General features: G+C 46.5%; 1 protein-coding gene and 1 pseudogene across 1 annotated transcript in view; one reads left to right on the forward strand and one right to left on the reverse strand.

The window, feature by feature from the left end:
- aff2 (AF4/FMR2 family, member 2) overlaps nt 1-3,282 on the reverse strand; it is a gene marked incomplete at its 5' end in the record, with an annotated part of 94,120 nt that extends 90,838 nt beyond the window's left edge. The window contains 2 exons of the mRNA XM_055159571.1: nt 3-329; nt 3,163-3,282. Coding sequence (XP_055015546.1) covers nt 3-329; nt 3,163-3,282 — 447 coding nt within the window. The remainder of the gene's footprint in view (nt 1-2; nt 330-3,162) is intronic.
- Nucleotides 3,283-5,517: 2,235 nt separating this feature from the next.
- Nucleotides 5,518-14,872, forward strand: LOC129410713 (trichohyalin-like; annotated as a pseudogene).
- Nucleotides 14,873-15,103: the final 231 nt, after the last annotated feature.

Consider the following 15,103-nt stretch of genomic DNA (forward strand, 5'->3'; position numbering starts at 1 on the left):
GCGGGGGGGTTGGCGGGCGGCGGCTGCATGTTGAGTCTCTTGTCGGCGGGCGCGTCTTGCTCGGCGGAGGCGGCGGCGGGGGGTCGATCCGTCGTCGTTCGCTCGGTGGCGGCGGTGGGAGGAGTCAGGAGGGAGGTGGGAGGAGTCTGTAGGGAAGCGGGCGGGGTTTGTAGAGAGGTGGGCGGGGTCTGCAGGCTGTTGGGCCCGCCCCCTTTGGGCACGCCCACTAAGTGCGTCTGGTTGGACTGGTTGGTGAGCAGGTCCTTCATCTCTTCGTAGGAGCCCAGAGTGTTCTGAACGCGATTCGCCAACGCGTCGCCTTTACTCGTCTGCCAAAAAGAAAGAGAGAAAAGAAGAAGGGATGAGATGAGAGAAAAGAAAGAGACTCGCCAACGCGTCGCCTTTACTCGTCTGCCAAAAGAAAGAGAGAAAAGAAGAAGGGATGAGACGAGAGAAAAGAAAGAAACAGAAGAGAGACAAGAAGAGAGAGAGAGAGAGAGAAGAGAGAGAGAAGAAGAGAGACGAGAAGAGAGAGTCAGAAGAAGAAGAGAGGTAAGAGGAGAGAAGAGAGAAAAGAGATGAGAAGAGAGAAAGAAGAAGAGAGGTGGGAGGAGACAAGAGAGAAAGAAGAAGAGAGAGACAGAAGAAGATGAGAGGAGAGACAGAAAAAGAAAGACAAGAGACGAGAAGAGAGAGAAGAGAGAGAGAATAGACGACAGAGGAGAGACACAGAAGAGATGAGAAGAGAGAGACAGAAGAAGAGAGATAAAAGATGAGAAGAAAGTCGAGAGAGAGAAGAGATTAGAGAGAGACAGAAGAAAGAAGAGAAGAGAGGTGAGAGACAGAAGAAAAGAGAGGAGAGAGACAAGAGAGAGGAGAGGAGAAGAGATGAGAAGAGAAAGACAGAAGAAGAAAGACGAGAGGGAAAACGGAAGAAGAGTGACAAGAGACGAGAAGAGAGAGAACAAGAGACGAGAAGAGAGAGAGACAAGAGACGAGAAGAGAGAGAGACAAGAGACGAGAAGAGAGAGAGACAAAACAAGAGACGAGAAGAGAGAGAGACAAAACAAGAGACGAGAAGAGAGAGAGACAGACGAGAAGAGAGAGAGACAAGAGACGAGAAGAGAGAGAGACAAGAGACGAGAAGAGAGAGAGACCAAAGAGAGAAGAGGAGAGGAGAAGAGACAGAAGGAGAGAGACAGAGGAAGAGAGATAAAAGATGAGAGGAGAGAGAAAGACAGATGAGAGGAAAAGAGAGAGAGACAACATAAACATCAAGTAAATATCTTTAAATTTGGAATTGTTTGTGTTTAATATTTTACGTTTTAATCAACGTGAGCGTCAGAGAAAAAAAGAAAGAGAAAGAAAAATAGAAAAGAGAAAAAGAAAAAGAAAGAAAGAGAAAAAGAAAGAAAGAAAGAGAGATGAGAGGAGGAGTGTAGAGACAAGATCATTACAACAGCACGAACAGGATTAAACCGGATTAACTCCAACAGAGTCAAAGATGAACAGAAAAAAAACAAAAAAACACTCAAAATACAAGAGGAATAAACCAGGACTAAACCAGGACTAAACCAGGTCTAAACCAGGACTAAACCAGGTCTAAACCACTAAACCAGGACTAAACCAGGACTAAACCAGGACTAAACCAGGTAAACCAGACTAAACCAGGACTAAACCAGGACTAAACCAGGAGACTAAAACCAGGACTAAACCAGGACTAAACCAGGACTAAACCAGGACTAAAACCAGGACTAAACCAGGACTAAACCAGGACTAAACCAGGACTAAACCAGGACTAAACCAGGACTAAACCAGGACTAAACCAGGACTAAACCAGGACTAAACCAGACTAAACCAGGACTAAACCAGGACTAAACTAAACAGGACTAAACCAGGACTAAACCAGGACTAAACCAGACTAAACCAGGACTAAACCAGGACTAAACCAACTAAACCAGGACTAAACCAGGACTAAACCAGGACTAAACCAGACTAAACCAGACTAAACCAGGACTAAACCAGGACTAAACCAGGTCTAAACCAGGACTAAACCAGGACTAAAACCAGGACTAAACCAGATAAACCAGGACTAAACCAGACTAAACCAGGATAAACCAGGATAAACAGGACTAAACCAGGACTAAACCAGGACTAAACCAGGTCTAAACCAAGACTAAACCAGGACAAAACCAGGACTAAACCAGGACTAAACCAGGACTAAACCAGGACTAAACCAGCCAGACTAACCAGGTAAACCGACTAACCAGGACTAAACCAGACTAAACCAGGATAAACCAGGATAACCAGGACTAAACCAGGACTAAACAGGACTAAACCAGGACTAAACCAGACTAAACCAGGACTAAACCAGACTAAACCAGGACTACCAACTAAACCAGGACTAAACCACTAAACCAGGACTAAACCAGGACTAAACCAAGACTAAACCAGGACTAAACCAAAAACCAGACTAAACCAGACTAAACCAGGACTAAACCAGACTAACCAGACTAAACCAGACAAACCAGGACTAAACCAGACTAAACAGACTAAACCAGAAAACCAGACTAAACCAGACTAAACCAGGACTAAACCAGGACTATAAAAAGGACTAAACCAGGACTAAACCAGGACTAAACAAACCAGGACTAAACCAGACTAAACCAGGACTAAACCAGAACTAAACAGGACTAAACCAGCTAAACCAGACTAAAAACTAAACCAGACTAAACCAGGACTAAACCAAGAAAACCAGGACTAAACCAGACTAAACCAGAAAACCAGACTAAAACCAGACTAAACCAAACCAGGACTAAATCAAGACTAAACCAGGACTAACCAGGACTAAACCAGGACTAAACCAGGACTAAACTAGGTCTAAATCAGGATTTAGGACGGGTCTAAACCGGAACTAAACCGGGATTGAATGAGAGCAAAATCAGGACTAAACCCAGACTATAAACCAAGACTTAACCAGGGCTAAACCAGGCCTAAAAAAGGTCTAAACCAGGACTAAACCAGGTTTAAACCAGGACTAAAAAAGTTCTAAACCAGAACTATATCAACTCTAAACTAGGTCTAAACTGGGATAAAACTAGAGCAAAACCAGGACTAAACCTGGACTATAAACCCAGACTGGCGGGAGGGCATCTGACTCACTTTGTAGGGTTCTCCAAACAGGTTGAATCCGGTGGAGAACAGGTCGTCGTCCTGCTGAACCTCCTGTGTGCGCCGTTCCCACTCTCTCCTCTTGAGGGCGCTGCGCTCCGACTCCACATGACTGAACACAAACACAGAGAGAATAGAACCAACAACCTCCAGGACTGAACCAGGACTGAACCAGGACTGAACCAGGACTAAACCAGGACTAAACCAGGACTAAACCAGGACTACACCAGGACTGAACCAGGACTAAACCAGGACTGAACCAGGACTAAACCAGGACTGAAACCAGGACTGAAACCAGGACTGACCAGGACTAAACCAGGACTAAACCAGGACTGAACCAGGACTGGACTGAACCAGGACTGAACCAGGACTGAACTAAACCAGGACTAAACCAGGACTGAACCAGGATAAACCAGGAACTGAACCAGGACTGAACCAGGACCAGGACTGAACCACCAGGACTGAACCAGGACTAAACCAGGACTGAACCAGGACTGAAACCAGGACTAACCAGGACTGAACCAGGACTGAACCAGGACTCCAGGATGAAACCAGGACTGAAACCAGGACTGGACTGAACCAGGACTGAACCAGGACTGAACCAGGGACTGAAACCAGGACTAAACCAGGACTGAAACCAGGACTAAACCAGGACTAAACAGGACTGAACCAGGACTGAACCAGGACTGAACCAGGACTAAACAGGATGAACCAGGACTAAACCAGGACTAAACCAGGACTAAACCAGGACTGAACCAGAGACTAAACCAAGACTAAACCCAGGACTTAAACCAGGTCTAAACAGGACTAAACCAGGACTAAACAGGACTAAACCAGGACTAAACCAGACTAAACCAGGACTAACCAGACCCAGGACTAAACCAGGACTAAACAAGAACCAGGACTGACCAGGACTGAACCAGGACTAAACCAGGACTAAACCAGGACTGAACCAGGAAACCAGGACTGAACCAGGACTGAACACCAGGACTAAACCAGGACTAAAGGACCAGGATAAACCAGGACTGAACCAGGACTGAACCAGACTAAACAGGAACTAAACCAGGATGAACCAGGACTGACTAAACCAGGACCAGGACTGAACCAGACTTAAACCAGGACTAAACCAGGACTAAACCAGGACTGAACCAGGACTGAACCAGGACTGAACCAGGACTAACCAGGACTAAACCAGGACTGAAACCAGGACTGAACCACCAGGACTAAACTGAACAGGACTGAACCAGGACTAACCCAGACTGAAACCAGGACTGAACCAGGACTAAACCAGGAAAACCAGGACTGAACCAGGACTGAACCAGGACTGGACTGAACCAGGACTAAACCCAGGACTAAACCAGGACTGAACCAGGACTACCAGGAGAACTAAACCAGGACTAAACCAGGACCAGGACTAAACCAGGACTAACCAGGACTGAACCAGGACTGAACCAGGACTAACCACCCAGGACTGAAACCAGGACTGACTGACCAGGACTGAACCAGGAACCAGGACTAAACCAGGACTAACCAGGACTGAACCAGGACTGATGAACCAGGACGACTAAACCAGGACTGAACCAGGACTGAACCAGGACTGAACCAGGACTGAACCCAGGACAACCCAGGACTGAACCAGGACTGAACCAGGCTGAACCAGGACTAAACCAGGACTAACCAGGACTGGAACCGACAGAGACTGGAACCCAAGGACTAAACCAGGACTGGAACCAGGGACTAAACCAGGAAACCAGACTAAACCAGGACTGAACTCAGGACCCAGGACTAAAACTGGACTAAACCAGGACTAAGGACTGACCCGGACTGGACTAAACTGGACTAAACCAGGACTCTGGTCACTTTCTCTCTCCCTATTAAAACACATGTGAATCCAACCTCAGGGGCGAGAGAGGGTGAGCGAGGTAAAGATAATGAAAGAGAAAGAGAGAGAGAGAGAAGAGAGAGAAGGAGGAGAGAGGGAGAGAGAGAGGAAGAATAATAGAGAAAGAGAGAGAAAGAAAGAGAAGGGTTTAAAAGAGAGGGAGTGTGAGAGGGGGAGTGAGAGAGAGAGAGAGAGAGAGAGAGAGAGGAGAGAGAGAAGAGAGAGGAGGATGAGAGAGGGAGAGAATGAAGAGAGACAAGGAAGAGGAGGAAAGAAGGATGAGAGGAATTAAAAGAGGAGAGAAAGAGAAGAGGATAGAGAGAGAGAGGAGAGAGAGAGAGAGGACAGAGAGAGAATGGAGAGGAAAGAGAGAGAAGAGAGAGAGAGAGAGAAGAGAAAGGAAAAGAAGGAAAGATGAGGAGACAGAGAGAAGAGAAGAGAGAAAGGGAGGAGTGAGAAGAAAGAGAGAGAGAGAGAGAGAGAAAGAGAGGGAGACGGAGAGAAAGGGAGAAGAGAGGAGAGAGAGAGGTAACGAGGAGAAAGAGAGAGAAGAAGAGAGAGGAGTGAGAAGAAGAAAGAAAGAAGAGAGAGAGAAGGAAGGAAGAAGTGTAGAGAGAGAGAGAGAGAGAGAGAGAAGAAGAAGGAGAGAAGAGAGAAAAGGAGAGAGAGAAGAGAGAAGAAGGAGAGAGAGAGAAAGGAGAGAAGAGGAGAAGAGAGAGAGAAGAAGAGAGAAGAGAGGAGGAGAGAAGAGAGAAGAGAGAGAGAGAGAGAGAGAGAGAGAGAAAGAGAGAGAGAGAAGAGGAAGATAGAGAGGGAGAGAGAAGAGAGAGAGAGAAGAAGAGAAAGGAGAGAGAGAAGAGAGAGGAGAGAGAGAAGAGAGAGAAGAGAGAAGGAAGAGAGAAGAGAGAGAAGAGAGAGAGAGAGAGAGAGAGAGAGAGAAGAGAGAGGAGAGAGAGAGAGAGAGAGAGGAGAGAGAGAGAGAAAAAGAGAGAGAGAGGAGAGAGAGAGAAGAGAGAAGGAGGGAGAGAGAGAGAGAGAAGAGAGAGAGAGAGAGAGAAGAGAGAGAGAAGAGAGAAGTGGAGAGAGAGAGAGAGAGAGAGAAAGGAAGAAGAGAAGAGAGAAAGGAGAGAGGAGAGAGAAAGGGAGAGAGAAAAGAGAAAAGAGAGAGAAGAGAGAAAAGAGGAGAGAGAGAAGAGAAAAGAGAGAAAAGAGGAGAGAGAAAGAGAGAGAGAGAGAGAGAGAGAGAAGAGAGAAGGGAGGAGAGAGAGAGAATGAGAGAAGAGAGAGAGAGAGAAAAGAGAGAGAAAGAGAAGAGAAAGAGAGAGAGAAGAGAGGAATAGAAAAGAGAGAGGAAAAGAGAGAAAGGAGGAGAGAAGATAGAAAGAGGAGAGGAGAGAGGAGAGAAAGGGAGGAGAGAAGAGAAAAAAGGAGGAGAGAAGAGAGAAAGGGAGGAGAGAAGAGAGAAAGGGAGGAGAGAAGAGAGAAAGGGAGAGAGAGAGAGAGAAAAGGAGAGAGAGAAGAGAGAAAGGAAGGAGAGAAGAGAGAAGGGAGGAGAGGAGAGAGAAAGAGAGGGAGGGAGAGAAAAGGAGGAGAGAAGAGAGAGAAGGAGGAGAGAAGAGATAAAGGAGGGAGGAGAGGAAGAGAGAAAGAAAGAGAGAGGAGAAGGAGGAGAGGAGAGAAGAGAAAAAGAGGAGAGAAGAGAGAAAAGGAGGAGATGAGAGAGAGAAAAGGAAGAAGAGAAGAGGAGAAAGGAGAGAGAAAAGAGGAGGAGAGAGAAAGAGAAGGAGAAGAGGAAGAGAAGAGGAAAAGGAGAAGAGAGAAAGGGAGGAGAGAAGAGAGAAAAGGAGGAGAGAAGAGAGAAGAGGAGAGAAGAGAGAAAAGAGAGGAGGAGAAGAGGAGAGGAGGAGAGAGAGAGAAGAGAGAGAGAAGAGGAGAGGAGAGAGAGAGGAAAGAGGAGAGAGAGAGAGAGAGAGAAGAGAAGAAGAGGGAGGAGAGAAGAGAGAAAGGAGAAGAGGAGAGAAGAGAGAAAGGGAGGAGAGAAGAGAGAAAGGGAGAGAGAAGAGAGAGAAGGAGGAGAGAAGAGAGAGAGGAGGAGAGAAGAGGAGAGAAGAGAAGAGAGAAAGGGAGGAGAGAAGAGAGAAAAGGAGGAGAGAAGAGAGAAAGGGAGGAGAGAAGAGAGAAAAGGAGGAGAGGAGAGAGAAAGGGAGGAGAGGAGAGAGAAAGGGAGGAGAGGAGAGAAGAGAATGAGAAAGAAGAGAAGAAGAGAGAAGAGAGAGAAGAGGAGTAGGTGAGGTAATTGTAATGAACGACAGAAAAGAGAGAAAGACAGGAGTGAGAAGAGAAAGAGAGAAGGATAAAAAAGAGAGAGAGAGTGTGAGGAAGAGAAGGAGGAGGGGAGAGTGAGAAGGAAACAGGAGGATGGAGAGAGAGAGAGAGAGAGAGAGAGAGCGAGGGGTGAGTGAGGTAATGATGACGAACGAGAGGAGAGAAAGAAAGAAAGAAAAAGGAAAGATAAAATTGAGTTTGTTTTTGTTTTTCCTCCGTTTCTGTGGTGAAAGAACGGAGAGAATACGACATCTGACCATCTGTGAAAGAGAGAGAGAGAGAGAGAGAGAGAGGAGAGGGGGAAGAAAGAAAAAAAGAGAGAGAGAGATAGAAAAGAGAGGAGAAGAAAAGAAAGAGAGAAATAAAGAGAGGGAAAAGAAGAGAGAAAAAGAGGAAAGAAGGACAGGGAGAGAGAAAGAAAGGAGGGAGAGAGAAAGAAAGAGAGAGAAAAGGCGAGAGAGAGAGAGAGAAGAGGAGTGAAAAAAACAGGGAGAGGAAGAGAGAGATGGAGGGATTCTGGGAGGAAAGGAGAGAGGGAGAGAGCGGCGCGAGAGAGAGAAAGAGAGAAAAAGGGAGAAGAGAAACGGAGGGAGAGAGAAAGAGTGGGGGATGGACGGAGGAGAGGAGAGGAAAAAGATAATGCATTTTTTGGGAGTCGGGCGGCGGAGCCTCGTCTCCCGCGTTTCCATGGCAACAGGCTCCGGACCGAGAAGAGACGGAGAGAGAAGGAGGGAGAAAGAGGGGAAGAGAGAGACGGAGGGGTGGAGAGAGAGAGAAGAGCGGGAGGGGAGGAGGAGAGAGGAGGAAAGAGAAAAGAAAAGAGAGGGAAAGAAGAAGAGAAAGGAGAGAGAGAGGGAGAGAGGAGGAGGAGGAGAGAGAGAGAAAGAGAGAGAGAGAGAAAGACCCCAAAGGACAAAATCAAACATGCAACTAAACAAGACTGAATCTGAACCAGGACTAAACCAGGACTAAACCAGGACTAAACCAGGACTAAACAGGACTAAACCAGGACTAAAAAGGACTAAAACCAGGACTAAACCAGGACTGAACCAGGACTAAACCAGGACTAAACCAGGACTGAACCAGGACTGAAACCAGGACTAAACCAGGACTAAACCAGGACTAAACCAGGACTGAACCAGGACTAAACCAGGACTAAACCAGGACTGAACCAGGACTAAACCAGGACTAAACCAGAACTAACCAGGACTAAACCAGGACTAAACTAGGACTAAACCAGGACTAAACCTGGACTTAAACTAGGACTATAACAGGACTAAACCAGGACTAAACTAGGTCTAAACCAGAACTAAACCAGGACTAAACCAGGACTATAACAGAACTAAACCAGAACTAAACCAGGACTAAACCAAGACTAAACCAGGACTAAACCAGGTCTAAACCAGATCTAAACCAGGACTAAACCAGATCTAAACCAGGACTAAACCAGATCTAAACCAGGTCTAAACCAGAACTAAACCAGGACTAAACTAGGACTAAACCAGGTCTAAACCAGATCTAAACCAGGACTAAACCAGGACTGAACTAGGACTGAACCAGGACTAAACCAGGACTAAACCAGGACTAAACCAGGACTAAACCAGGACTAAACAAAGGACTAAACCAGGACTAAACCAGAACTAAACCAGGACTAAAACCAGGACTATAAACAGGACTAAACCAGGACTAAACCAGGACTGAAACAGGACTAAACCAGATCTAAACCAGGACTAAACCAGATCTAAACCAGAACTAAACCAGGACTAAACCAGGACTAAACCAGGTCTAAACCAGATCTAAACCAGGACTAAACCAGGACTGAACTAGGACTGAACCAGGACTAAACCAGGACTAAACCAGAAGTAAACCAGGACTAAACCAGGACTGAACTAGGACTGAACCAGGACTAAACCAGAACTAAACCAGGACTAAAACAGGACTAAACCAGGACTAAACCAGAACTAAACCAGGACTAAACCAGGACTAAACCAGGTCTAAACCAGGACTATAACAGGACTAAACCAGGACTAAACCTGGACTAAACCAGGACTATAACAGGACTAAACCAGGACTATAACAGGACTAAACCAGGACTAAACTAGGTCTAAACCAGAACTAAACCAGGACTATAACAGGACTAAACCAGGACTAAACCAGGACTAAACCAGGACTAAACCAGAACTAAACTAAACCAGGACTAAACCAGGACTAAACCAGGTCTAAACCAGAACTAAACCAGGACTAAAACCAGGACTAAACCAGGTCTAAACCAAGACTAAACCAGAACTAAACCAGGACTAAACCAGAACTAAACCAGGACTAAACCAGGACTAAACAAGGACTAAACCAGGACTAAACCAGAACTAAACCAGGACTAAACCAGGACTATAACAGGACTAAACCAGGACTAAACCAGGACTATAACAGGACTAAACCAGGACTAAACCAGGACTAAACAGGACTAAAACAGGACTAAACCAGGACTATAACAGGACTAAACCAGGACTAAACTAGGTCTAAACCAGAACTAAACCAGGACTAAACCAGGACTAAACCAGGACTAAACCAGGTCTAAACCAGAACTAAACCAGGACTAAACCAGAACTAAACCAGGACTAAACCAGGACTAAACCAGAACTAAACCAGGACTAAGAAAGAGAATGAGGTAAAGGAGAAAGAGAGAGAAAGAAAGAGGGATGGAGAGAGAGGAGTAAAAGAGAAAGAGGGAGCGAGAATGAGGACCAGGACTAAACCAGGTCTATCTATCTATCTTTCTTTCTATCTTTCTTTCTTGTGTATTTCTCTCCTCCTCTCCTCTCGTTCCGTCATCCCTCTCTTCTGTCTATCACCTTCTTCAGCACAAAAACAGTCACGACGTTTCTGCAGCGTCTCCTCCAAAAACCAAAAACACCCAACCTCCACAAGAGAGAGAGAGAAAGAGAGAAAAAAGAGAGAGGGAGAGAAAAGAGAGGGAGAGAAAGAGAGAAAAGAGAGAGGGAGAGAAAAGAGAGGGAGAGAAAGAGAGAAAAGAGAGAGGGAGAGAAAAGAGGGAGAGAGAAACGGAGAGGGAAAAACAGAGAGAGACTAAAGAGTGACAGAGAAAAGAGTGAGAAATAGAGAGAGAAAAGAGGGAGAGAAATGAAGAGAGAGAAAAAAGTGAGAGAAAAAGAGTGAGAGAGAAAGGGAGAGAGAGAAACAGAGAGAGAGAGAGAAAAGGGTGAGAGAGAGAGAGAAAAGAGTGAGAGAGAACGGGAGAGAGAGAAACAGAGAGAGAGAGAGAAAAGGGTGAGAAGAGAGAGAAAAGAGTGAGAGAGAAAGGGAGAGAGAGAAACAGAGAGAGAGAGAGAAAAGGGAGAGAGAGAGAGAGAAAAGAGTGAGAGAAAGGGAGAGAGAGAAAAGAGAGAGAGAGAGAAAAGAGAGAGAGAGAAAAGAGTGAGAGAGAACGAGAGAGAGAGAAAAGAGAGAGAAGAGAGAGAGAGAGAGAGAGAAAGAGAGTAAGAGAGAGAAAAGAGAGAGAGAGAAAGGAGAGAGAGAAAAGAGAGAGAGAGAAAAGAGTGAGAGAGAAAGGGAGAGAGAGAAACAGAGAGAGAGAGAGAAAAGAGTGAGAGAGAATGGGAGAGAGAGAAACAGAGAGAGAGAGAAAAAGAGAGAGAGAGAAAGGGAGAGAGAGAAACAGAGAGAGAGAGAGAAAAGAGTGAGAGAGAGAGAGAAAAGAGTAAGAGAGAGAAAAGAGTGAGAGAAAGGGAGGGAGAGAAAAGAGAGACAGAGAGAAAAAGGGAGAGGGAGAGGGAGAGAGAGAGAAACGGAGAGAGAAAGGAATGACAGAGAGAAAAAGGGAGAGAGAGAGAGAGAAAAGAGTGAGAGAAAGAGATAAAGAAAAGAGCGAGAGATGAGAATGGCAGAGAGAAAAGAGTGTGAGAGAGAGAGAGAAAGGGAGGGAGAGAAAAGAGTGAGAGAAAGGGATGGAGAGACAGAGAGAAAAAAGAGAGAAGGGGAGAGAAAAGAGAGAGAGAAAATAGTGAGAGAGAGAAAGAGGAGAGAGAAAAGAGAGAAAAAGAGTGAGAGAGAAGAAGAAGAGAATGAGTAAGAGAGGGAGAGAAAGACAGAGTGAGAAAAGGAAAGGAGAAGGACAAAAAGATGGAAACAAACAGTTGAAGAGTTTGTTGTTGTTCTTAAAGCTGCACTGTGTAACTTTTCGTCTGTGGACCCGTCACCCGTTTGTTTCCACGGAGACGTCGTCGCTCTGTCTGGAATGTTCCGCAGTGCGACTTTAAACAGCTCCACTTGACATTTATTCGGTCGCAGGAGCAGGTTTTTACGGCTCAAAAATCCTTCGAAAAAACAAAAAAAAATAAACAAACTCTAGACACTGTGAGTCGCCTCTCCACAGATCTGACCTGGGACCCGGTAAACCTTTATTTACTGTTTTGTTGTTGTGGGAAAAAAAAGGAAAATCTGTTTGTTTCATTCATAAAAATAAAATCACAAAGTCCAAGAGAAAAAAAAAAAAAAAAAAATCAGAACAAAAGAAAACAAAACATCCAACTTTTACTCCTCCCTCTCTCTCTCTCTCTCCACTCCCTCTTTCCTCTCTCCACATCCTCTCTTCTCCTCCCCTCTTTCTCTTTTCTCCATCCCTCCCTCTCTGTTTCTCTTCTCTCTCTTCCTCCACTTTTGCTGTTTCTCCCTCCCTCTCTCTCTCTCTCGCTCTCTTTTCTCATTTCTCTCTTCCTCTCCCTCTCTCTCTCTCTTTCTCCAAACCCTTTCTCTTTCTCTTCTCTCTCTCCCCCCTTCCTCTATCTCAGCCTCTTTTCCTCTTTCTTCCTCCCTCTCTCTCTCTCTCTCTCTCCACTCCCTCTTTCCTCTCTCCACATCCTCTCTTCTCCCTCTCGCTCATTTCTCATCTCTCTTTTCCTCTCCCTCTCTCTCCACTCCCTCTGTTTCTCTTCTCTCTCTTCCCCTCCTCTCTCTCTCTTTCTCCCTCCCTCCCTTTTCTCCTCTCTCTTCCTCTCCCTCCCTCTCTTTCTCCATCCCCTCTCTATTTCTTCTCTCCCTCCCTCCCTCTTTCTCTCTCTTTTTTCTCCCCTCTCTCTCCCCCTCTCTCTTTCTTTTCTCCCCCCCTCTCGTTTCTCCTCTCTCACCCCCCTCCCTCCTTCTCTTTCCCCCTCCCTCTCTTCCTCTCTCTTTCTCCACTTGCTCTGTTTCTCTTCTCCCCGCTCTCTCCCTCTCTCTCTCTTTCTCCGCTCCCTCTGTTTCTCCTCTCCCCCTCTCCCTCTGTCTACCTCTCCTCCAATCTCTTGATCTCTCTCCTTCCCTCTTTTCCTCTCTCTTCTCTCCCTCCCTCTGTCCCTCCCTCGTTCTTTGGAGTTGTTAAACGAGTGTAAAGTGTCTGGGTTCAGTCTGTTCTTATCTCTCCTCCTCCGAGACTCAGAGAACGACAAGGACGAGAGACAGAGAGAGAGAGAGAGAGAGAGAGAGAGAGAGAGACGGACGGAGAGAGAGAGAGAGAGAGAGAGAGACAGAGAGAGAGAGAGAGAACCCCCCACAGACGACAGAGAGAGAGAGAGAGAGAGAGAGAGAGAGAGAGAGGAAGGAAGGAGAGAGAGAGAGACAAGGACCTCCCACAGACGACAGAGAGAGAGAGAGAGAGAGAGAGAGAGAGAGACAAGGACCTCCCACAGACGACAGAGAGAGAGAGAGAGAGAGAGAGAGAGAGAGACAAGGACAAGACCTCCCACAGACGAAGAGGAGAGAGAGAGAGAGAGAGAGAGAGAGAGACAAGGACCTCCCACAGACGACAGAGAGAGAGAGAGAGAGAGAGAGAGAGAGACAAGGACCTCCCACAGACGACAGAGAGAGAGAGAGAGAGAGAGAGAGAGAGAGAGAGAGAGAGAGAGAGAGAGAGAGAGAAGAGAGAGAGAGAGAGAGAGAGAAGAGAGACAAGACCTCCCACAGACGACAGAGAGAGAGAGAGAGAGAGAGAGAGAGAGAGAGAGAGAGAGAGAGATGAGAGAAGGAGAGAGAAGAGAGAGGAGAAGGAGAAGGAGAGAGAGAGAGAGACAAGGACCTCCCACAGACGACACAGAGAGAGAGAGAGAGAGAGAGAGATGAAGGAAGGAGAGAGAGAGAGACAAGGACCTCCCACCGACGACAGAGAGAGAGAGAGAGATGAAGGAAGGAAGGACGGAGAGAGAGAGACAAGGACCTCCCACTGATGAGAGAGAGAGAGAGAGAGAGAGAGGGAGGGAGAGAGAGAGAGAGGGGGATGAAGGAAGGAAGGACGGAGAGAGAGAGACAAGGACCTCCCACTGATGAGAGAGAGAGAGAGAGAGAGAGAGAGAGAGAGGGAGGGAGAGAGAGAGAGGGGGATGAAGGAAGGAAGGACGGAGAGAGAGAGAGAGACACGGACCTCCCAACAACGACAGAGAGAGAAAGAGATGAAGGAAGGACAGAGAGAGAGAGAGAGAGAGAGAGAGATGAAGGAAGGAAGGACGGAGAGAGAGAGAGAGAGAGAGACAAGGACCTCCCACCGACGAGAGAGAGAGAGAGGGATGAAGGAAGGACAGAGAGAGAGAGAGAGAGAGAGAGAGATGAAGGAAGGAAGGACGGAGAGAGAGAGAGAGAGAGAGACAAGGACCTCCACCGACGAGAGAGAGAGAGAGGGATGAAGGAAGGACAGAGAGAGAGAGAGAGAGAGAGATGAAGGAAGGAAGGACGGAGAGAGAGAGAGAGAGAGAGAGAGAGACAGAGAGAGAGGGAGGGAGAGAAAGGGATGAAGGAAGGACAGAGAGAGAGAGAGAGAGATGAAGGAAGGAAGGACGGAGAGAGAGAGAGAGAGAGAGACAAGGACCTCCCACCGACGAGAGGAGGATGAATGAAGGAAGGAGAGAGAGAGAAAGAGAGGGATGAAAGAAGGAAGGAGAGAGAGGGAGGAGAGACAAGGACGTCCCACAGCTCCACACAGAGGAGAGGAGGAGGAGAGGGGGAGAAAGAGACAGAACGAGAGAGAGCGGGAGATGAGAGACAGAGGGAGAAAGAGAAGGAAAGAGAAACTTTGATATGGTCTCCAGTAGAGCCCGACCGATATATCCGTTGGCCAATATTATCGGCCGATATGTTTGCTGATAGGGGCCGATATTTCCCGTGGGCAGGTTATACCTCGTTATTCTGTTCATTTAATCCAATTTACAGACAAATAAATGTCCAAATATGTGACTCTGCATCAGTATTTATCTGTGGAGTCATTTGTGTGTGTGTGTCGTACTGTCCCTGAACACACCACAGACTCACGTGTGTTTGTTTACACTCAGACTCAGATCCAAACACTGAGATATTATTTTTTTACGGACAATCGGTTTGAGTCTGGATTAAAAGGACATTTATTAGTTCAGACTTGTGATGTGGGAGGAGCCTGTGTGAGGCTGAGTGTTGGAAATATGTCGACTTTGAAGCTAGTTTTGTTTATTTGTTTTCTGCTGTAGCTCCGACACATAAACAGTCTGTTTTCTATTGGTCTGTTGTAAAGTGATTATATTGGTCGTACATTTGTTACTGGACCTGCACTGATGTAAATGAGCTGTGAACAGAGGTGTGAATGATCGACATTTACACATATCATTATTTACACCAACATGCAGCATATACGGCTAAAGGCTAATAGCGATTGTTTCTTTACTAGCTAGTAGTGATGAGTCGGTCGCGAAGGAAGCGGCTCTTAGAATCGAC

This window comes from Boleophthalmus pectinirostris, unplaced genomic scaffold (assembly GCF_026225935.1).
Source record: "Boleophthalmus pectinirostris isolate CB_2022bp ecotype Guang Dong unplaced genomic scaffold, ASM2622593v1 HiC_scaffold_23, whole genome shotgun sequence".
NCBI lineage: Eukaryota > Metazoa > Chordata > Actinopteri > Gobiiformes > Gobiidae > Boleophthalmus > Boleophthalmus pectinirostris.